Source organism: Primulina huaijiensis, chromosome 8 (genome assembly GCF_012295235.1).
Source record: "Primulina huaijiensis isolate GDHJ02 chromosome 8, ASM1229523v2, whole genome shotgun sequence".
Taxonomy (NCBI): Eukaryota; Viridiplantae; Streptophyta; class Magnoliopsida; order Lamiales; family Gesneriaceae; genus Primulina; species Primulina huaijiensis.
In genome coordinates, this window is record NC_133313.1 from 17,601,486 (window position 1) to 17,626,211 (window position 24,726).

Below are 24,726 nucleotides of genomic sequence, written 5' to 3' on the forward strand. Positions count from 1 at the left end.
ATATATTGTCCTCGTGCTTTGCCATAAGAACTTGGAGTCCGAAGACCAAGTCAGAGACTACTGGAGCTTCCCGTCATTCGATTCGCGAGAGAAGGAAGGGAGGCTTCTGGCCCGGCTGGAGAGGAGAGTTTTGCCCCCTCTTACCAAAGCTGTCATCCGAAAGGCAGATTTACGTTCAATAATTCCAGGGGCTTTCACTGCGGGTCCGGCGAAAACCGGGACCCACCCCAGACCCGCTTGGGACCCAATTAGGCGGGTTTATTAAAGGGCCGGGTTTTGACCCAGCCCATTGTCATCCCTAATTCCATAATACCAAGATACCCCATGATCTATTATAGCACGTATTAACAACCATTCAACAAACCTAGACTTCCACAAACTTGCAATAAATCTCATATCTACCGACCCTCTCTTAATTTCTTGAAGAGCAACTATATCTGGTTACTCCTTACGCAGAATTACTCGAACTAAACCCCTACGTGTACCCGACCCTCCTCCCTAATATTCCAAGATTCAACCACTGAAGGGCCCCTGTGATACGATCTTTTCTCATAACTGATCCCAAAACTCAATATCTTTTAACTCCCTGGAACTTTTAATTCTCGACTTATTTCCTGCTTCATTCATTTCAGGCAGTTTCTCAACCCCCAGTCTAGACAGGCAATCCTCACTACCAGCCCATCCTGTAGAACTCTATGTTGATCCCTCTACATTCCCTTGAATCATCCTCCAATTCTCATCCTCAGACAGGCTAACCACCAGCTTGTACGGCTTTTCACCCATCAATGATTGCACACTATCTCATGATATCCCCTTAAAAAGACCCATAACAAAAAAAGACGAGGAAATAAAGATTTAAGAAATAAGGATTGTTTTAGAGGTGAATTATGACAAAGGAGAGTCTCTCCCACTTTGGGATCCGAGCATTAACAATTTTTGAGGACCCGGAGAAGATGCAAAAAATCCTCGTATGTCCTCCATTCCCAAACAAATAGGTACTGAGATATCTGAACCAGCTGGGCTGCCAAACACGGATGATTCTGAGCTCTCTCCATAACTATATTCGATCACATCGTTGTGTATTTGATCCTCACACTCACCAAGACCTCCGCCACCCAACAACGGATCCCCCATCCTCAATGGATCTTCCCTTGATATGTCATCCGCATATGAGATGTCTCCACCACCTCTTGTACGAACCTTTCTTCTATAGTGTACATTCTCAAAAGTCTACTCCGATGCCCTTCTCCCTACCCCACAACTAAGCAGTTCTGCACCTCCAACCACTGACTTGTTTATATTCTGAATGGATCGGCTTCTGAAATCATCTACCTTTTGAGGAATAACTCTCTTGAGAATCTTGATATGTTTGCCTCCTAAGATCGGTTCTAACCAATATACTTGTTTGCTGAACTTGCACCATTTCCTTTAATATCATCCGCCTGTTGGTTTTCACTAACAAACAGGTCCACGCCTTCGATGTTGTGAATATGTCCAGAGTCCCAAGTCTCGTTAATATTCTTAGAGATAGCCTTACCTTCAGTCACACAAGCCCCACTTTCAATTGTTGTTTCCACAACTACTTCCTCGGTTTTTGCCTCCTGGTCATTATCGATATCCACGTCTACCTTATCTGAACATTTAGATGATTCTGCTCCCTTGTGTCCCTCACAAACACCTTCATTTTGCCCCACCCAACGCCGTCCTCGCTCCGTCAACCACAACCTGAGCATATGGTTGTCGTTCAAAGATCTCGTACATTGCTATATTAACATAATCCACCACTACTTGAATATCCAGGAGACCACCCTCCGATTGAATCTGCATCACACTCCAATTGAACATTTACTTTGCCTATTATGACTTCAACTATTTTTGGTTTGACTAATTTATATAGCAGTTAATTATGATTAGAAAAGCATATTTGTTATTTTTTTCTCAATTTTCTATCACTTCATTTTTCTATTTTGAGGAAATAAAATCTAACACTAAATATTGCTAAAGTTGAAATTTTAATTGTTACGTCAGAAAATATAAAATAATAGAAAATGTTTGAATTATAATTTCATAATTTAAGCGACTTTCAATAGATGCAAATCGAGGAGGGGGGGGGGGGAGTTTTTTGAGGGGCAAAGTTGGATGTTGACAATTGAGATTATTTATCACACGTATAGAAAGGAATTAAAAATCAAAGAAATGCAGTACATAGAGCAGGGCCCAAGGGATGAAATAGGTAGGGTATTTTTAAACCAAACAGGTGATGGGCTTCGACCAATAGTTTAATCCTTCTATTATCACTTCCAAGTAATCATTGCATAAAAGTTATAAGTGGTTATGATTTTTTATTGACACTTGTTACTTTCAAGTCAAAATATGCCAACCAAATCAACCATGATTTCCACGTGTAAAAGAAATTTGCATCTTCTATTGGTATAGTGGTGGCCTCATGATTAATTGCGAAATCACATTGATTAATTACGAGTTTTTTGCACCAAAACCCTTATGAAAATTAAATAGATGTCTCAGCCCTTGACTTTTTATAAAAATTGCACGGTTTACCCTTGCTAATGCTATTTTTTGAACACGCACGGGTGTTGTAACCAAGAAACTAATTTTTGAACAATATTACATTGAATGGATAGCATGAAACCCAATATTGAGTTGAGATTTCCCCCTACAAATCATGGAATCTTTAAGAAAGATTTCATGGTATCTTGCTCAACCTTGCTATTTAGATCTTGAAAATGTATATTCCAATACATATATTTAGTGGAACTGAAAAATATTATACAATAATAAAATGGCATTTTTAAAATTTCGACATAATATTGTTCAAAACTTGGTTTCCTACCTGAAGCACGACCACATGTTCAAAAAATCATGTCACCAAGGATAAATCATGTGATTTTTATGAAAAGTCAAGGGCTAATACGCCTATTTAATTTTCATGGTAGTGAAGTACGTATTTTCGATATTTCACAAAGGATTTTGGTGCAAAAAAACTCAATCATTTACTTATCGTTACATCCAGATCGTGACTTCAAAAGAATCCTTTTTAGATCATTTTTTGTTGCATAGAAGCAGCTCAAATCAAAAGTTTATAACTTTGCATGTGTCATAATTAAAAAGGTAAGAGGGGTGTCAATGTAACATATGCAGTTCAAATTAGGAGAATGCCATATCATCCTAATGTAACATTGTTTCTTAGACAAAATAATAATATTGTTTTTACCCTACACCTTAGACCTTACTAAGATTTAGACAAATGCCAGAAAATCCTGTTATTAAAAGTAATCCCATTAACTTCTGAACGTTAATTTCCCAAAATGGGACAAGAATTAAAAACACTTAACATGAATTTCAGTTTCTCTTTTTTTTTTTCTACAACAATAATGAAAAGAACAATTAATTTACCTCGCCCACTGCTACCATAATCACATGAGGCGTAAAACCAACTCCAGGTGATCCTGCCAATCAAAAGTTGAACTTGAGAATCGCCCTAAACATTAATCTTAATCACCCTTGACAGCAAAACTTGACGCAAATACATGCAATGGTATGGTAAAGGAGCCAGGAAACTAGTTTAATGGATAATCTAAAAGTATTTGAATGCAACGCATTTCTAGATAACATTAAAAAAAAACAACAATTTTGAGAAAAATCTGCTGCTCATCTCCCTCCGCCTCCACATGAGCAAGTTGCAATCTTAAAGATACATTTTTTTACCCTAAAAATAATCATAGAATAACACTACATATAAATAAACGTGTCAAAAGAGCGGGTAAGGTAGTACCTAGAGCATCCAACTGTTTTTTCACAGAACCCGGAGGCCTTCCGCGGTTTCGTTTGGCCGCTGTCTCCGAGGACTGAGCCCCCCCACCACCGCTAGAGTCCACGTGGCCCACGGTCGAGGAAATCTGGTTAACTGGTGCCGGGGACAGACCCAATCCAATGCTGTTATCAGGTGAATACTTCCTAGGCCGACCCCTTTTCTTTCTAGCAGGCTCAATGCTGAACCCACCGCCGCCGCTGCCTCCGCCAGCAGAAGGAGACCCATCAGAGTAATTGTGATCTAGTGGCTTCGGCGCGGGCGCAGCAGCCATAGAATTGAACGGAAATCGAGGGTTTTGCTGTTGGTGGCCCACAGCAGCAGAATTGTTGGTATTGTGAAGTGGGTACGAGTTGTTGGGCGGATGTTGGCCCAAGAAAACGGCAGGTGGCGGTGGATGAGTATGGTGGTGGAGGTGGCGAGGCGGCGGCGCAGAAGAATCTTGTGAATCCATTCGGAATCGAACACTCAGATGTGAACTGGACAATCGAATCAATTACACATTTCAAAATAAAAATCAGGGGTTGATTAGTTTGGAATCTAATTATGATGAACGTGTACGGAATTGTAATGAGGGAGGGGTTAAGACTTAGGGTTTTACGAATATATTTTATTAAAATACGATTTAGCTCAAAATAATATACACATAATAATAGTTTCTAAAAAAAACATATTATATTTTTATGAAATTATTTAATTTTATAAAATCGAAGTATATATATTACACATGTTTCTTCGATTTTATTGTAGAATCTAAGTAAAATTAATTTAAAATAATAATTCACAATATCAATGTATATGTTTTATAGTATTTTAGATAATAAATTAAACTCATATTCTATGTACAAAAATAAATTAACCTACCTTCTTAAGTTTAAATTTTTTATCCAACTTCTTGTTTACAAATACTAATATACTTTAGTTAGAGTACTCTCTTTGAATTAATCAAAGACATGGTTACCTGATATATTATTATTTAACACATCATATAAAATAATTGATGAAATATAAATTTGCATAATCAAGATATAATATTTTTTTATAAAAATTATTAATATTCACTCCTCTTTTGGAAACAAAGGTGCAAAATATACCGAAATTAGTTTATCTGAAGCGTGGTTGTTTTCACAAGACATGCCACGTACTCAATCTAGTAAGCATTGCCTTTTCATTTCTTTAATTTTACTTGCTCAACTGTCACAATTTTTATTTCAACTATAATAAAACAACAAAAGGCTACGAAATCATGACTACGGTTCATTTTTGGCTTTCATTTCATGCTCACGTTTAGAATACTCATCACACATCTGTAATCTGAATCCATAACCACCTATAAATTTTCAACATTTTCGAGAGCAGAAAATTGTGCATCGATCCGGCTAAGAGATTCTTGATCCACATTAACAGGACTTACCGACTTCGGCAGAGAATAGAGAGGATGCCGGTCTTGAGATGAATCAGATTTCCCATCCTGTTCCACAAGAACAGGAAAATCACCAGATTCTATTATGCCAGTCTTATTAGACCATCCGAACATCTGAGTTGCGGTCTCCCAACATGCTTGCAGATCTTCTTCATTTCGCACTTGATTCATTTTATCAACAAGATCACTTGAAGCAGGAAACTGATCAATTTCACAAGAGTCGATGTCTTTAGAAATTTCAAGGTCACCACTACCGGCATTTAACTCAGGCTTTCCGATTTTTTTCAAGCCTTGATCAACGATGTAATGAATCTTCTTTCTGAAGTTGTCAGTTCTCACTGGATTTGATCTGAGCTTCGATTTCAAACCGTTCACTGTCCTACTAATATTATCATCAGAACTTGGGCATACTTCAGATAGCTGCTCTTCCTGAAACTGGTCATCATGTTCAGAATTGACTGAGAAAACCTCTCCTAACAGACACGCATTTTGTGTGTAGCGGTCGAAAGCTTCATTTTCTGTCTCAATACCTCGGTCTTTGAACTCTTTCAACTTTGAGAACCTCCATTCATTTATGACTTGAGCATCCTGAAAATTTTATTGTTAGGAAATAATTTTTCAGCCATATAAGTTGCACACTAGTTGCAAATGTACATCCTAGAAAATTTTATTACGGTATAAATTATTTAATTAAACTAACTGAACTATATCTACGGGGAGAACAAAATGAATATGCAGACAGAGATTTGGAAGGCTGTATGGTAAGACTTCGGCTAGCCCCAGCACGTTCATGCAATCGGTTTTTCCACTATTAAAGACCAAAAAATGAGTGAAGTCAGTCAGATGACACTTTGATGGAAATTTTGTAACTGTTATTTTCAAGGTAACAAATGAAAATTTTTACTATTTATATAGGGTTATTTTTTGTGATTCTATATTTGCCCATGCCAAGAAATCAACATTGGTTTTCAGTCCCCACTCAGGCTTATTAATTAGCTGATATTTAATGTGAAAAACATATGGAACACAGAGTTAGGATAATCTCCACCTTCCGAGTCAATGGCTTCCTAGATCGAAATGGAGTTAAGTTACTGAACTGCGCAAAGTTGTTAGAAAGTTGGCGAAGTCTCCTGCATAATAAATTGCATATATCAGAATGTTAACATTGAAGACCTTACTTTGCATGGCGTTCTCAACATGAAAATGTATTAAATAGAAATTGAAGTCAAGCACATGAAATCAAGCCCTGGAAGGATATATGAGAAAGTACGGGTACCGGGACTAAAATGATGGCAGCAGCAAAAATTTGCTCAAAATGGCACAAAATTCGTTATGAGACAAGGGAACTAACTGGGGGAAAAGAAATTATCCTCTTTTTATTACATTTACACCAAAGCAACTATAGGAACTTATACAAGTACACCTATTCATCTGTACCAAACTGAAGACCTGCTGGAAATGTAATTTTTTTCTAAACAAATATTCCGGCACGGTATATATTATTTTCCACGTGAAAAACCGCGACGATTAAATGAAGTTCTGGGTACACAAGGAAATAAAAGAAACTGATTATGAAAGCAATTATTTTTTTCCTTGATCATGAAAATATAACTTCAAAATAAGAAGAAAAAGGCCACTGAAATATCATAAATTAAAAGTTTCAGCAGTTAAATTCATGACGAGCTTTAAAAAATGTTACTCAGTCTCATCTCATCAAATGGATTGTGTGTAAAAAATTGAATCGTCGCATTATAACTAATTCTTCAAAACATCATCCAGCGAGCAGACACCTGCAGGTGGTCAGATTCGGTTTCTGTTTAATCATCAAGTTAAATGTGGATAAAGAACAACTTTATTCCATGTTGAAACATTTCTTGTAATAACAGCTTTGGAACCTATAAGGGAAAAGGATAACAGAAGTATACCAAGTTCATTGAGAGCAGAAAGCACCAAAAGCTTACCCTGAATGAGATACTTCAGTTGATTGCTGGTCTAATAGGGGGGAGCTGGATGAAGGTACCTTGTCCGGTAATGATGAATTGCCTTTTAAAACTGCATCAACCACAATTGCATGTGTAATTTTGCCAAGAAGGGATCAATAGAACATAAGCTCATCTTTCAGAAGTGATTTTACATGCAAAGATAAAATATTTTTTTTGGAAGAGAATGCAGCTATAGAAGTGGTTTTATACATGGGCCACAATCAAAGAGTAATCTCAATCATTTTGCCCAAGGAACCTCTCTCACACCTGCTTTGCTACCTTATGAACTTTCATAAATGACTATAGCGGCTTCTCTAAGGTGGATGTAGTTGCAAGAGCCTTAAAACATAATCTAGCATCTAATCTGCATTTATTTTCTTCAGTCACAAGCACAAAATATCATGCTCATGCACAAAGTTCTAAATTTCGTTAGGTACTAGTCGGGCGCTAGACCAGCGCCTAGACGCCGCTAAGCGGATTCCACGGTATCAGCATAATAAGATGAAGCTTGGTCTGTTAGGGTAAGCCATTTGGTTTAGGACCAATGAAAAAAATAATTTTCGTTTTTTTATAGGGCTTTCAATTTAAATTAAAAGTCCAAAAAACTTTTCAAAAAATCCAAAAAAATAATAATTTTCGGCCTCCTAAGTCTGCCTAGCCACCTAGGCTGGCAGACTAGCACTTTTTCGGTGTGGTCGGCCGGCGCCTGGCGCTTAGGCCTATTTTTAGGACACTGATCATACATTTTTCGTACAAACGAAACCATATTCTATACCCTTACTGTAAGTTGAAAACTTGATTACCGTTATACCTTCTAATTGATACACCAATCCATTAAATTAGGGTGGTTTCCTAGCAACTGAAATTCTACAAATCATCACTTTTGTAAAGTATCAAATAATGCAGACCAAAAAGCCTTCTAATCTAGAAGACCTAGAAGAAATACCTACTTTATCGTGCGGCAAATAGTTCTATTGTGGATAGAAATAAAATATTTTCCATAACTTCCTTAGGTTCAGTTACCAATATCTATTCTTTATTCATGAGCATCATCTAAAATATTAAACTTCCCCTCATTTGCATGTTGCTGGAGTGGATTAAATTTTCTGTCATCACATGAGTAAACATGCAGGAAAACTTCCATCTCATACAGAGAGCTGTTTTCCCCTTATCACTCACAATCGTATATGCTTGCCCCAAAATGGAGCTTAACACATTGTAGAAAACAGAGGACGATTCAGGCTTTGAGAATTCAGATTGCACCAGTGCTGAAGATGGTGAAAAGTATATATGCACAGCCAACAAAGAACAGAAATTGGGAACTCCACTTTGATATCTTAAATTCAATAACTGTGATTACAAGTAGAAAGCAACGAAATCAGAATGATCAGAATGCAATGCTTCAATTTACTCTTTATTGTAAAATATTTGAGGAAATATAAAATAATAATGCCACAGATACTATAGTAACCGCACCGTGTATGTGACAGGGATTTTGAGCTTTTGCACAGCAGCTTTTACATGACTGGTATGGACACCTGTTATTAATTGAACTCATCATAAATGACATTCATTCACTAAATTCCAGTATGTCGAGCACACCAAGAATGTTAAAGTGGACATATAAACCAGTCCAATTAATATATGAATTCAAGCAGAATGATGAGAGGAAATTCTGACCCACTACTAGCACCAATACAAAGCATAGTAGGATGTTTTAAACAACTTTCCTTTAATTGAAGAACCTCTAATTTTCAACAAGGAAAAAAACATTCCAGGCAATTCCATGAAACACATATGAACGGTATTCAAAAAGTCGAGTACAAATAAAATCGGGTCTGTAGTTAAGCCCTTGAACTCCATACTGTAGCATATATTTCAACAAATACAAATTTTACTGTTTACTTTCAGAGTTGTGCATTGACAACTTGTCCAGTGAGATGAAAATTAGGTTAGTTGCAGTTCATTAGAGCAGAGTTGCAAAAGAACAAAAAGATCATTGGATATAATAAACATGGAAGATAATTAAACCCAGTGTTCCATGGAATCTCAGAGCATGCACCCCCTGAAAAAAGTAGAGTTTTGAGAAAAAGCTTTAGAACCGGTCAGCTGGACTTCATCAATATATGCAATAAATTCAAAGCCGACTCCGAGCCTAATTCAGAATTGCGTTTTTTTGTGAGTGACAGACATTAGAATTTCAAGACACTAGTGACAACTTTAACAAAGTGAGGTTCATCCCCACTTCTTGCCCTCAAAAGGAGCAACGATCGGTCAAGCAACACGAGCAACAATCACGGTTACTAGAAGTGTGAGCCATGAGAGAAAGAGTGTGCTTTGTTAAAGCTGAGGCACATAGAGGCACTACCGTCTTGCAGTTCATTTTCTACTCGACTATTCTTAACATTTAAGTTGAGCTTAAACACGTGTTGAGAATGAAAAGTGCACCGAAAATAGGGCTTCAAGATTAACACGTGCCCTTCACCACAGTGAAGCACCTTTGCCTGTGTCAGGCGCAAGGGATTAAGCATCAAAGGGCGTTGAGCAGAGATGCATGCTTTATTGGCTTCGAAATATACATCTACCAAATGGAAAAAGCTTTCACCAACCCATGAAGCAACAATTAACATTCAAGAAAGCCTGTTAATTGGATGTTTTTTTGAGATAGGGTTTGGAGTGGGCTGGCAACCGTGGTCTTATCCCCAATAACAACTTTCATGCAGAATTGATCCAGAAAAGCAACTTCCCCAAACAATTTATTTTACTGAATTATATTCATATAACACTCTTCCCATGCCTAAATCCTATTTATGTATCTATTTTAAACTGTTAAACGTCTCAATGGTCAAAATCTAAAAAGAAAAAACTAATGCAGTAACATTATTTCCCTCCTACAATTTGGGTGATACAAGTATAAACAACTCACAAATTCTTGGTGACGATAGGAATTAGGGTTCAGGTTTGGAAATTAACCCGGCTAACATACTACCCACAAAAGACATCAGAAAAACAACCAACCAAACGGAATAAATCCAATGCCGTAGGGAAAAAACGAAAACTAGCAATAGCAAAACGCAAGTAAATTAAGAGATTAAAAAACAAACCTGGAGCGAGCGACGTTGCCGCACTTGATGCACTTAGGTTTGTTGAGGCCCCGGAGGTTTTTCGAAGAGTTGGCGCTCAAAGATGTTAACGCCGCCACGGAGACGTCGGCACTGACGGTTTTGGCCGGGGATGAAGCCGCCATTATTATTATGTAAGATCCAATTGGCTGGTCTCGAACGAAGGCTGTTGTTTTAAAGCTAATTTTTTCACTGATATAATATAGGGGCATTTTTTTTATATTAAATTAAAAAAATCCTCCTGAAAACTACAGAATGAATTTTGATATTAAAGTAAATTAATTTTTAAAATTAGTTTTTTCTAATGTTTAGATTCCAAAAATACCCTATGATATGAGCATGAGCACTCAAACATGTTGATCAGAAGCAATTGTTGTGCAGCTCAGGTTTAGCCAAATTCAATATCAAGATCCAGCTGATTGAGCCATTTTGAGTAATTAGATGTATTTGGGTCATTTACTCTTCTTCTTTTTTTATTATTGTTTTGGCCTATTGTAAATTGTAATATTTATATAATTTTTAATGGATTTGTTAATTTTTTATGTTAAACTTATTTTTGTATGCTAGAATAGTGGGCTATTTAAAATGTGATTTAGAGCTTATTTTAAGCTCATTAGAGTTAGGTTAGATTGGTGTAGGGCCTCGAGTCTAATATCTAATACTAATAATTATAAATGTAACAAAATAAACGATTGAATAAAACCCATAGTATGTGGTTCACAAACCGACATAAACATCGTCAAAATAATTTAAATGTTTGAAATATAATTTTTAATATGCCAAAATAAAGTAGTGAACCAAAGTAATCTAAACATCATCAAATAGCGTCTAAGACCCGAGAATCCTACTCTAACTCGTATCTCCTCGCCTGGAGCTGAACTCTGGCATCCCAAGCCTCGCCTCACCTACCGTCAAGCACACGAAAACAAGAGGTAGCCGATGTGCCCGTGAGTATAAACCAAGTATGATACAATCAATAACATATGAGAATTAAAATGACAATTAGTTCATACGAAATTCATAAAGATGCAATATAATGCAATGCATGATCAGAAGTTGTGGGCTATCAATAAATCTCAAGATCAAGTGAATCATCAAGTCATATGGTACCCAAGGGAAGAGAATCCCCCAGCAACATCCACCGACTCAACCGCTCGAGGTGGGGTGTTGTGTTCTACAATCCCAGGACTATGGTGCGCCTATAGAGAGTGTTCAGGCTATTGCAACGACCTCCGCATAAACTATGCCAACTCCACTATAGACACATACGTCCAACAAATCAATATATCAAGGCGACCTCCGCCATATCAAATCTGAATCGACAAGTGGCTCAATATGAATGTAATAATGCAAATCAATATCATCATCTCAATATCATAATAATTCATCGAAGCATAGAATTTTCAATTTAAAATAAAAATGATACTTTTACCTCGTATGTTACCAATCGTAATATACCTTTCGAATATTACCAACAAGAGATCAAAATATATGGTTGAGAAGTCTTGAACGCTCGCAGTCTACTTGATTCGCTATCAATCAACTTAAAGTAAATAATCTTGAGCCAACCCAAGTCAATACTTCAACCGAATCTTCAATACATAAATCAAGAACTCGGATTATTTATCAACACAGAGCAATTTTCGTACAAAATTCATAATTAATTCGATACAGCTTCAAATCAAGATCTGTAAATTGGATATGCAAGAAAGCTCAATGCCCAACAATTCTTCTTCACAAACTTTTGTCAAATAAATTCATTTACTCAGTCGTTCATAATCTAAAACATACAACATAATTCCCACGAATTCTGCTCCAACACATTTCTATCATACTTTAGTATTTTGAGCATAACTTCCTCAATATCAAATGTAATCAAGCCAATTTGTCATCATTTCGAAGATAAGACAATGCTCTATAACTTTCATTTGAACATCAAATTCTGAATCCCAGCCGATTAATACCATAATTCGAATAAACAGAAGACATGGACACAAACTCGAAATTCTAGATTAGGTTTAATAAACATAGCATATCTCTTTCATTTCTTCATGGAACTAAGTGATTCTTGAACCAAATCGAAGCTAACTTGATGCTCTACAAGTTTGCTGAAGACCATAACATCAAAATCCAAATAAACCGTCCCATATACCCGAAATACAGTAGGCATAAAAACTGATCTTGCACAAAAACAAGAAACCATGCTCATATCTATTTTAAATTCAAACCAACTCAAATACAACATCTTCAACATCTTAATATCTCAAATATCAACTCAAATATAAATTCTAAACTTCATCTCATTTCCAAACTTGAATAAAAATGAGAAATACTTACATCCTCGTGAAGCCGGTGATGAGAGGATCACAAATCTACCTTCATTTCAAAATTTTCTTGAGCAAATCTCCCTTAAATTGAAGAATAAATTCGAAAATGGAGAGGAGAGAAAAGTTTCGATAGAGGAGAAGGAGAAATGATTGGAGGATGAATGGTGGAAGTCAAAGTGTGTTTACATATTAATTTTCGCATCTGTTAACGCCTCAGCGCGACTTTCTAGCGCCGCAGTGCCAGAATTTTCGTAGCTCTAGCGCCTAGGTGCCACTATTCTAGCGCCGCAGCGCGTGAATAGTAACCTGATGAACAGTAACTTTTTTTTTAGAATTCGGACATTACAATTGGTATGGTCTTATATAAACTATGTGCCTATCATTTTTGTGATGCTCGGGGCCTAAAAGGGTGGGGATGATCGTCGATACCATAAAATTGCATGGACAATGAACGGCTCCTGGTAGGCTTCTAAGTGAAGGGACCATGAATGAACCGATCTTACACCGGAACGAGAGGGATTCCAAAACTGTTCAGGTATAGGACTGTGCAGTTGATGAGTGCTTAAAAAGATTTGATAGGTACTACTCATATAAAAAAGTACATCTTTTCGATAGTTCATCACATAAGAACTCCAAAGTTAAGCGTTCTTGACTTGGGGTGATTCTGGGATGGGTGACCCGTGTGTGAGTGAGGACATAAACACGCTGGAAAAACTCGTCTTAGTACAGTGATGACAGTCGTCGAATCTAGGGCGTTACAATTTTATGGAGGAAAAAAATTGCATTTTGAGTTATATTCACCCCCATATGTGAGGGCTTCAAATTCATACGGGATTTGCATCCCATTTTGTTCTTGTGACCAAATGTTTGGAACTTATCAAGGATTCATACCTTGTGGGGTTCAATCTTTGATACCGGACTTCCTAGCTTTCTAAGTAGCGGATCGAGTTCCTTTAACAGATACTTTTGGTTCTTGCTTCTCAATAGTTAATGGGTTGAGGTTCAATTCCAGATATCAAGGTTCTTTTCACATTTTTTGGCAATAGATCAAGGTCGAATCGCATACTGAGGTTTTTCTTCGCTAAGCAACGGATCTAGGTTTCATCTCAATGTTTCCTATTTTTGTTTTTGTCTTTGTGTTATTTTTGTGTTGGGTAACATTGTTTTTTCTAGAAGTTGTTTTGACTTTGTTGTTTCGTTTTTCTATTCCACGCATGTTGTTGTGTTTGTTGTTATCTTTGATTTTTAATACGTTCTTGGGTCGTAAACCTGTGTCGATTGTGATTCTCATGGTTCACACCAAGACTTTCCCATGTCGTCGTATGTGCCCAAAATGTTATTGGGTAGTAAACACGTGAAGATTTGTCTTGATTGTTTAGTCATACAACTATATCTCATTGCATGGTCCAAAAAATCATGAGAAATAACCCTAATCTATCGATATATCAAGGATTCTCTGCTGGACATGTAGAAAAATTCTTAAGAAATTTTGACATAAGAAACATCATCATCTAATATATCACTACAAGAAAATTGATTTATAATGACAAAAATTTAATGAGGGTATGAAAAATAGGTCACTAAAAACATAATTTTTGAAGTTTTTTTGAGGGTAAAAAAAACCATTATTAAAGAGTTAAATTATTAGTGACGAATTCTCAATTTCGTCGCTATAGATAACTAATCCCGTCATTATTTGATTAAAAAAAATCCCTCTCATAATTGGCTACAGATTTTAGGCGCCATGTATAAAATTCTTTCCCTCCAATTACTTCTACAGAATTTAGGCGCCTACATAATGTATTTTTATTTTTCATTATTAAAAAAATAAAAATATCTTTTATTTCTCACTTTCAATTAATCTGTGTAAACCCTCCTCTCCCCTCCCCTCCGACTTCGACGTTTTTTCTCACCTACTGATTTTTCTCGCCTCTCATAATCGCCTATCTCTAAATCTCGATGCTCTCTCATACTCGGTGCGACTGAAAAAAGGGGAATCCCAGCGGCGGCGTTTGTGGAAGACGTGTAAGGTTTCCTCTCTCTGTGAAAAGTCGATTTGCGTTTGTGGAAGACGTGTAAGATTTGCCTCTCTTTTTGTTGTATCATGTATGTAACACGCAGATGAAGATTAGGTTCTCAACTTTGCTCTCTTTATTACTTGCAACATTTGATTGATACTCCAGCAGACAAGGGTGGGTTTTTGCTACTTTTCCAATTATTCTCAACCGAAACCGAGAAATCTGAATTTTTTGGTTCGAATCGGTTCTATCTTTCCTTTACCACCCCAATTTTTAAAATCTGATCCCATTAAAAAGTTTTTTAGTGTATACATTTGATATGTTTTCTTCTTTAAAGTACCAGAGTCAAAAACTTATATAATTTTTCAAGTTATCTCTGCTAGTGGTTCATCTTGATCGAATTTGTTTCTTTTTCATTTTCTTCTCTCATTTGGTGATGGGTTGGGTTAATTTACTATTATTTCTCTCTTTCTTGGGTTTCAAGAGTGCCAAGTCTTTTCCATCAAAAATTAAGTCTCCAACACTATTATTTTTTAGCATGTTTTTCTTTCTTTTTTCTTTAGTTTTTGTTTTCCTAGAAGATTATACTCGTTAGTTTTAAGGAAACATACGCTTGATGATATTTTGTCTACGAAAATGGTTGTGTTCGTTCTCTATTAATCATGTTTATTTTTCATGAAACATAACAGTATGAAGTCCTAATGAAGTTTTATGAGCTTTGTCATATTGAAGTCTTCCTTTGCTATCAGTAACGGCTATGAGTTTATACATATACCTCATGGAGTTTTTTTTTAAAGAAACTGGTAGACATCGTATATATGTATTCTCTAATCTGTGTTTTTTTCTTAAAAAAAATATTATTTCTCTACAATGCATTCCAAAACTTATTTCTTTACTTTTTTCATCATTATTTTTGGTCGATATAGGCTTGTTACTTTAAAATGGTTATACTTAAAAGAGATCAATATTGCCGGCATCACTCACTCCATGTTTTTCTTATATATCCAGAATCTTCAGAGAAAAAACTTACCTCCATTGAAGAGCTGTCCTCTTTGGACTTAAAAACGTGAGTTTGACAGTCTGTTGAATCTATGTTACTGCTGTGGGAAATCATTCTTTATTGTTGCTTTCCTAATGTTAAGGATTGAAGATTCATTTGCGTTTGAATATCTTGACTGGGTCAATCATCGTCATTATACAACTAGGTCATGTTTATTATCGCTGCCATTGGACATGGATTGTGTTAATATTACTCTAAGCTTCTGTAACTGGTTGCTTATATGTGCAATGAGTATTGCAAAATGCCACATAAATACATTGTGATGCAATAATTGGCTTATATCCAACTAATACCATGTGTTTTCAATCCGAGGGGAAATTTCTAGTGATTTGAATTATTAGGCGGTCTTTAACTATTGCGAAAACTCTAGTGATAGAAGTTGTACAAACAACTCGTAAATCCTGGAAATTACTTTCATATATACGAAAATGGTGGGTTTTGAAGCGCTACTGTTGCTAGATATAAAATATGTCTGCGTTAATTATAAAATATGATAGAATATTTGTTTATTTTATTATAAAATATGATAGCATTATTGAAAGTTGTATTATGATAATAGTAAGCTGAAACTATCATTTTTTAGCATCACAAAACATATCTTTTTGTTGTGTTGCCTCTAAATCTGTTGCAGATTCTTTTGAGCAAGAATTCATACTCGTAAAAAGAAAATGGCACCTAGTAAGGAATGGATGATGTTTTTCAATGATCGATTCAATGAAAAATACAAGGTTGGAGTTGAACAATTTTTGAATTATGCTTTTAAGAAGACAAGTGAAGAGAATAGTATTCGGTGTCCATGTGTGAAGTGAAATAACACTGATTATGGATCTCGTGAAGTGGTTGAAATGCATCTAAATGTGAATGGAATCATGCCAAATTATACAACTTGGTATCACCATGGTGAAAGGCTTGGTGAGTCTTCATCTGATGATGAAGAATCGGAAGGAAGTGATTGTGATGAAATTTTAAGGGATTTGTATCCTAACATGGATGGTTTTTATAGAAGTGGATATGAAATTGGTTCATCAAGTGAGAATAAACATGGAGAGGAACCAAATGATGAAGCAAAGAAATTTTACAGATTGTTAAAGGACTCTGAGCAACCAACTTATCCAGGTTGTGACACCTCGAAATTATCTGTGCTTGTCAAACTATTACACATTAAGAGTATTGGTCGATGGAGTAATGAATCATTTGATATGTTACTACAGCTGTTGAAACAAATACTCCCAATCGGTTCAAATTTGCCAGAATCCTATTATGATTCCAAAAAAATTATTAAAGATCTTGGTCTCTCTTATCAAAAAATAGATGTGTGTAAAAATGATTGTATGCTGTATTGGAAGGAAGAAGATAAGTCTGACATGTGCAAAATATGTGGTGCTTCTAGATGGAAAGAAAATAGTCATAATGAGGAAACCAAAGTTCGAAACAATGGTAAGAAATTAGCAGTGAAGACCTTGCGTTACTTTCCTTTAAAGCCAAGGCTTCAAAGGTTATTCATGTCTAAAAAAACTGCTTCTTTTATGAGATGGCATCATGAAAAAAGAGTAGATGATGGACTGATGAGACATCCAGCTGATTCTATGGCATGGAAATCGTTCGATGATTTGCATAAAGATTTTTCCATTGAACCTCGAAATGTACGACTTTGTCTTGCTAGTGATGGTTTCCAACCGTTTACTCATTCAAAAAAATCATACAGCATTTGGCCAGTAATACTCATTCCATACAATTTGCCTCCATAGATGTGCATGAAAGAATCTAACTTTATTCTTTCAAGTCTCATACCAGGTCCCGAGGGTCCGGGAGATGCTATTGATGTCTATCTTAAACCTTTGATAGAGAGTTGAAGGAGTTCTTTGAACTTCCGTATTGGAGTTCTCTTTTGTTAAGACACAATCTGGATGTGATGCACATTGAAAAGAACATATGTGAGAATATAGTCAAGACAATTATGAATACGAAGGGGAAGACTAAGGACAATGTCCAAGCTCGTCTTGATTTGGAAGCTCTGAAAATTAGACCAGATTTGCATCCAATTCGCAAGGGGGATAAACTTGAGTTGCCCATGGCATCCTACACTTTATCTACAGAGGAAAAACACTTGTTTTGCTTATTTTTTAAGAAATTAAGAGTTTCAGATGGTTTTTCATCTAATATTTCTCAAAGTGTTAACATGAAAGAACATAAAATATCAGGTTTGAAAAGTCATGATTTTCATGTCCTTTTACAACATCTACTTCCTCTTGGGATACGTGGCCTCCTCCCTAAAGCAGTGTGTGAACCACTTATTGAGTTGTCTTTGTTCTTTACTAGTTTGGGTGCTAAAACATTGAAGGTATGTGAGTTACAAAAGATTGAATCCCAAATTCCGATTACTCTTTGCAAGTTGGAACAAGTTTTTCTCCCTTCGTTTTTTGATGTGATGGTGCATTTGCCTGTTCATTTGGCTAAGGAGGCTATAATTGGTGGACCTGTACAATATCGATGGATGTACCCTATTGAGCGTATGTTGTATGAGTTAAAACAATTTATTCGAAACATGGCTCGTCCGGAAGGCTCAATAGCAGAGGGCTATATAGCAAAAGAGTGTATGACTCTTTGCTCAAGATACTTGAAAGACATTGAGACAAAATTCAGTAGACTTGAGCGAAACTATGACAGTGGCTTTCATAAACATGAAGGTGAAATATCCATATTTTCGCAATGTGGACGAGCATTAGGAGCTGGTATAAGTCGTATTCTCGATGACGATGCATGGGAGAAAGCTCATATCTATATTTTAAAGAATTGCGATGAAGTACAACCTTTCCTCGAGTAAGCTCGAATACTTCTAAACAACCATTTCTTTTTTATTTTTATATATATGCATTTCTCATTAATGTTGTAATGCAAAGAGTACTCTAAAAATATGAAAAATAATACACCACAACTATCGGATGACGAATGGAATAGCAATTTTATTGGTTGGTTTAAACAACAAGTAAGCGATTCTATTGTTATAAATTATTTTCTGTTGAACAAGATTATTTGTTCGAGTTTTAAATTGTAATTTATTTGTAGGTTGACAAAATGAAAATGCAAGACCAACACAGTAAATATGATTACCTGCTATCGTTGTGCCGTGGTCCTTCAATGTATGNGACCTACTATCGTTGTGCCGTGGTCCTTCAATGTATGTTACATTATTCAGTGGTTATGTTGTCAACGGATATAGGTTTCGGATTGAGGCTCGTGACAAAGGATGTAGAACACAAAATTCTGGGGTGTGTGTAATCGGTGATATAGGTAGTGAGAAGAATTATGTTGACTATTATGGAGTGTTGACAGAGATTCTTGAACTGCAGTATCTTGACAGAAAACGAGTGGTTTTATTTCGATGTAGATGGTTCGATGTACATGATAATGAGAAAGGAGCCAAAGTAGATGAATATGGATTCACTAGCATTAATTGCCATCGTATTTTGAAAACAAACGAACCCTTTATTCTCGCCGATCAAGCTTCACAAGTGTTTTATGCCATTGACAACATCAATAAAGGTTGGCATGTTGTTGTTAAGACACAACCTCGGGATCTATATGAGATGCCACAACCAATAGACGACGAGAGAAATAATGTAGATGATTTCGGTGAAGCATATCAACACGCTGAATCTTTCAATTTTGATTTTGGGGGCCAAACTTCATTCGATGTAGATGGTCAAAACATTTGGAGAAGAACAGATTTGGAGCCGCTAGTAGTTGACTTACCAACAAACAAAAGAAAGAGAAAGCGAATTCCAATTTGAAGAAGTATTTCCAACTTATCATGTTTCTTATTGTTTTTTTATGATATTTTATTTTGGCAAAATGTCCGTTCTTTTAGGTGTTAGTTGTTTATTCATTCTGGTTCATTTTCATGTTTTTACTAGTTGTTCTAATATGTTACATTGCTTATATTAACAGATAAAACCAATGCTTGCCAAAAGTAGCGTAGGCAACATCAGAAAGCCTGTAAAATTTTTAGCTCCTGGTAAGTTGGCCAAGGAGCGTGAATATGGACATAAAACGAGGCCTGTTGGAGATTCTACTGGTAATTTCTTTTCTAAACTAATAGAGTAGATGTATTTTTTTTATATATAGAATTTCAATGATTGATATAATTATTTCATAATTAAATTATCCGATTTGTTGTTTTCCAGGAAATGCATCTGCCCACAAGAGCTTAGGGGGAATTCAAAGGCTACAGGTTGAAAAGCAAGAAGCTCAATACATCGGCTATCAACGAAGAATTGGTAAACCTCTATACTTTATGTAGACATTGTAATTTATAACTCATGCATTTTTTTAGGTCGCTCCCTCTATTTTTAAGTGAAAATATATTGATATAATTGTAAAAAGTGCTTTTTTTCTTCCAAAAGGTGGAATTTCAGCCCATACTCTTATTGTGCATTTTGGGGAAGATGAATGGAAAGAAAGAGATTTTACGGATGATAGTTCTTTCTAGAAATCTTGAGCATATGTAAAAAGTTCATTGACATATATTCTGTTGGTTTCAAAGTTACGGATGGGGATGGTAAGACTTTGAGAAATGATAAAGATTTATTGGCTATGTTGAAAGAACATGAGTACGTGGAGAACATAGACATTTATGTAGATGTGGATGAAACTGCCCAACCATTGCTCTTCAAATTGCCTGAAGGCAATCCAACATCTGGTAGCATTAATAAAGAGTTATTTATTTTGAGGTTTTCTTGTTTTTCTTTATAATTGATTTATTTTCTTTAAATTTGTACAGATTATATCCCAATCCCAAGAGTTCCAAAAGTGAGAGATACTAAAATATTGGGTGATTATAAGACAAATGAGAAAGTCATTGTACGGGGGATGTGGTAAATGGAAGTGAAGAAGCTAGTACAGTTCAATGGTTCATAACTATTTCGAAGAACTTTGATATCGAGACTGGCTTGCAATCTATCAGTGAATGTACGATCAACAAGGCAAGTTCTTTGGCTAAAATAATATTAAATGTTCCATGAACCATAATTTATTATTGTAATTATATGATTTCTTTAGGATGTTCAAATACCAATTGAGGCTGTTGGTCATTATCTTGTTGCTAAATTTACTCCTATGACTGAAGATGGTGAAAGTGGTGAATCGAGCTATGTCGTTACAGACAAATATGTTGATGGTAAGTGTAATATATTTGAAATGTAGCGTATTATGCATTTTCTATTGATTTCAAATTGTAATCTTGATACAATTATTTATTACTTCAATTCATTGAATAGATTTAGCAACTCAAAAGGCGAGAAAAGTTAGAGGAAAAAATAAGAATAAGAAAATTGTAGCTTTAAAAAGTGGAGAAAAGTTGGAGATCGAATTCTACAACAATCGTGCAGTGGGAAAACATCACAGATATTGGTCGAGACACTTGGGTAAAATCGTGCGCGACAAGCATATCTGCCCTATACAAGTGAAAACTTGGAAAGAGCTGACTGAATTAGACAAGCAACACATGTGGGATTCAGTGAAGGTAAGTGAATTACATTATCAATTTCAGGTGAATTTACTGTTAGCATAGAGATAATAACATATTCTAATATATTTTAACTTTTGGTAAATCAACCCATCAAAATAGAGATAATATGTCATTTTCTACTGCTGTATTATGATTATGTTGCAAGAATGTTTTTTTAGTCCTAGTATAGAATTATATCGTGAGCATACTTTGGAGCATATGGGTGCTTTGTGGACAGCATGGAGGTCATCCTTGAACGTTGATTATGTGAGACCTTGCAAAACTAAAGCTGAAGTTTTAAAAAATGTGCCACAAGGGTTTAATTCTAAAGAATGGGACTGGCTTGTAACTAATAAGTTCCTAACTGATGAGTTTCAGGTATAATAATACTGGTTCAAAGTGTAATAAGAAATATCTTCATTTTGCAGTTAAATTGCACTCATGGAACTGATGATTGTAATTTTGGTTTGTGATTTATGCAGAAAAACAGTAACCAGAATTCTAATAATCGGGTAAATGGAGTAATACCTCATCGAACTAGAAGCAAGCCGCACAGACAACTGATATATGAAATGGTCATAAACATCTATATTAATTCTTATGTTTATTTGTTATGATTTTTTTGCTTAATTAACATATATATATCATTTGCCTTTTATATATCTTTCAGGGAGGCAAGGATAATAACCCACCTGATATTGCAAAAATTTTCTATAAGACTCGACATAAAAATGGAAAGCTTGTTGAGCCAGAAGCGCAAGAAAAATATGTAAATATCATTACTTAATCTTTTAACCTAAATTTGTTGTTTATCATTTATTTAAATGACGAGTGATGGATCTTTGTAGGATGAGATTGTGAAGACTGTTCAATCTAATTCATCACTCTCACATATTGAGGTTGTTGAAAAGTGTTTTGGACCACAGTGTCATAGTCATGTCTTTGGATTTGGAGGTGGAATGAAAAGAAAACATTTTAATTGTTCACAAGCTGCTTATATAAAAGATCTTGAGGCTAAGCTCCACGAGAAAGAAGAAGAAAATAATAACCTTAAGAGGCGCATGGATGGAATTGAAAGTAGATTAGCCAAAATCGAGAATGAAAACCAAGCAACTTCAGATGCACCTACAATGTCTGGTGAAGGTGTGTTGTGCTACCTTGAATTTTTACACATTATCTTCAGGTTTACACATTGCATGTTAGATATTTTGTCTTTTATGTGGGTTTTTAGTTGAACTTATCAAAGTTTTGTATGTGTTATTATCTAGTAGCCTTGGTGTTATTATCTACTTGGAATTGACTATTTTAGGTTGAACTTATCTCAGTTTTGTATGTGTCCATGCCATCAACCCTGTCAAGTGACGAGATGTATAGTTCATAATAAATATCCATATTCTTCAATTGATCTTCCATCAATAAAAACATCTGGTATATTGTATGAAACACCTACACTGCAAGAAGAAAGCTAATAGGAATCCTGGAGGTGGTAGGATGCTGAGCAGAAATATGAGGTATCAATCATCTCATACCAAAGGGTAACAAACTTTGGAAAAAGTAGTCCACCCCTTAGCAGAACAAGCTTAGAGCCTTCCTTCCATTCCTAAGGGACAACATGTGACATAGTTTAGTTTACCAACATACCAAGATGTAGTCGTTGAGTGGTTGTGTTTCCTGGGCATGAAAATATGCTTCCCTGAAGAATGATCTTAGCTACTTAAGTCAGAGAGGAATTGCTTAACTTTGACTCTTGTACGGGGTACCAAGACAATAATTTAGAAGATAAAGAGTAAAATAAATTAGGTTGGATGAACTTAATAGATTCTTATACGTTAACGTGACTGGTGGATTAATACATTAAAGAAAAAATTATGCTTCCCTGCTTAATAGATTGTTTTGTTATGTGTGGTTGGTGGATTAATTTATTTTCCAAGTACTATAGATTTTTTCCCAAGTACTACAGATTGTTTTTATACATTAAAGAGTAAAATATGCTTCTCTCCTTAATAGATTGTTTTGTTATGTGTGGTTGGTGGATTCATTTATTTTCCAAGTACTACTATTTTTTGTCAATAATGTGACTCTGATGAGACCTGTCGCAATTCAGGGTCTGTTGTGCTAACTTGTGATTCTTATATATGCATGAATTACTCCAAATCTCCCTAACGTGGTTGCTAACTTGTTATTCTTATACATACATGAATTACTCGTGTGTTTCATATCGTTTTTGACTAAAAACTGCTACTCTTATAACTTTGGCACATTGTGTTGACATGTATATAGACTTTGTTTTTTAATTATTTAAAAATTTACTTCACATGTGTTTGACATGATATATCATTGTTTTCAGGATGTTTTGTTTACAAACTTCGACATCAACAAAGTTTTCACTCTTACTTTATGTTTGAATTACATCTTTATTTTAATTGATTTTTTCTATTTATGTTTTAAAGATGACACGCTGCCTTAATCTGATGTCGTGCTTCAAAGAAGATTAGAAGAATTCAAGCATTGATTAGGAAATTAGTCTATGATATTTTGAAGCAACTACTAGGTGATCACCATTTATGATCCTCAAATATTTTTGTACTCCAAGGAGTAGATTTAGGAAATACTTCAAGTATCCATCAAAATGGAACTCATGTTTTGGAACAAATCGAAATTCTGTAAATTTTGAATATATTCATAGATATGGATGCAGTTGTTTATATAAAATATTTTGTTCAAAAAACTTACTTGTTCATATTTCATATTTTATTAATAATGCTATCTTTAATATAATAACAAATTCATATCAAATAATTATTATAAATTTCATCACAATTAAAAATATTTTTTAATGCGGGTAATTAATGATTTAATGAGAGGTAATTTCATAGTTAAATCGATTTTCAGTGAGAGGCTAATAACTAATAATTATAGTAAATTTCATCAATAAAATAACTTATAGTGAGAGGTAAATAATGATATAATGAGGAGATGTGTTGTCATTAAAATATTATTTACTGAGAGGCAAATGGTAGTATAATGACGAAATATTTCGTCATTTATATTCATTTTAATGACGGTATAATCCCATCGCTAAATATGTTATACCAATAATGACGGGATCTCATTACCGTCATTAATTACTTTTACCTAGGAGGGCAGTAATGAAGGTATATGACGGGAATTTTCCCGTCATTAAAATTAATTTATGACGGGTTTTGGACATTTAATGACGACATTTCCCGTCACTATAGATCAATTTTCTTGTAGTGTTATATAAAGATTCTAGAAGAAAAATGACAATCTCTGTAGAACTTATGGGAAACTGGCTGGAGATGCAATTAATTCTTTTTGAATAAATAAAAGAATAATTACATAAACTCAAGTCAGGAGTAGCATGAACCATGTCCTGAATTCATTCTTCAATATTCCAGATCATGATAAAAGTTGTTTTTAAATAATGAATAGATTTAC

At 35.1% G+C, this 24,726-nt stretch overlaps 3 protein-coding genes across 4 annotated transcripts in view; 1 reads left to right on the top strand and 2 right to left on the bottom strand.

Annotated features, from left to right (window-relative positions):
• LOC140982789 (AT-hook motif nuclear-localized protein 10-like) overlaps positions 1–4,364 on the bottom strand; it is a 15,498-nt gene extending 11,134 nt beyond the window's left edge. The window contains exons 1-2 of the mRNA XM_073449491.1: positions 3,794–4,364; positions 3,415–3,467 (exon numbers count right to left, since the gene is read on the bottom strand). Of these exons, the coding sequence (XP_073305592.1) occupies positions 3,415–3,467; positions 3,794–4,283 (543 nt within the window). The 5' untranslated portion in view covers positions 4,284–4,364. The remainder of the gene's footprint in view (positions 1–3,414; positions 3,468–3,793) is intronic.
• A 607-nt stretch (positions 4,365–4,971) lies between these two features.
• On the bottom strand, positions 4,972–10,549 carry LOC140983348 (uncharacterized). Its single transcript, XM_073450361.1, has 5 exons — positions 10,339–10,549; positions 8,711–8,772; positions 7,214–7,304; positions 6,301–6,382; positions 4,972–5,840 (listed from the first exon to the last, which is right to left on the bottom strand). Exons 1-5 carry the CDS (start codon positions 10,479–10,481, stop codon positions 5,160–5,162), a joined length of 1,059 nt encoding a protein of 352 aa, XP_073306462.1. The 5' UTR covers positions 10,482–10,549; the 3' UTR covers positions 4,972–5,159.
• An 8,462-nt stretch (positions 10,550–19,011) lies between these two features.
• Positions 19,012–23,975, top strand: LOC140983534 (uncharacterized). 2 transcript variants are annotated; one of them, XM_073450620.1, is made up of 10 exons: positions 19,012–19,556; positions 19,710–19,836; positions 19,946–20,038; positions 20,165–20,460; positions 20,542–20,729; positions 20,820–20,937; positions 21,038–21,282; positions 21,938–22,036; positions 22,116–22,410; positions 23,718–23,975. In XM_073450620.1, exons 6-10 carry the CDS (start codon positions 20,877–20,879, stop codon positions 23,732–23,734), a joined length of 717 nt encoding a protein of 238 aa, XP_073306721.1. In that variant the 5' UTR covers positions 19,012–19,556; positions 19,710–19,836; positions 19,946–20,038; positions 20,165–20,460; positions 20,542–20,729; positions 20,820–20,876; the 3' UTR covers positions 23,735–23,975. The 2 variants fall into 2 exon arrangements, with proteins under 2 accessions (XP_073306721.1, XP_073306719.1); XM_073450618.1 differs by lacking the exons at positions 19,012–19,556; positions 19,710–19,836; positions 19,946–20,038; ... (2 more) ...; positions 20,820–20,937; positions 21,038–21,282 and adding exons at positions 21,292–21,645; positions 21,750–21,842.
• The last annotated feature ends 751 nt before the right edge of the window (positions 23,976–24,726 follow it).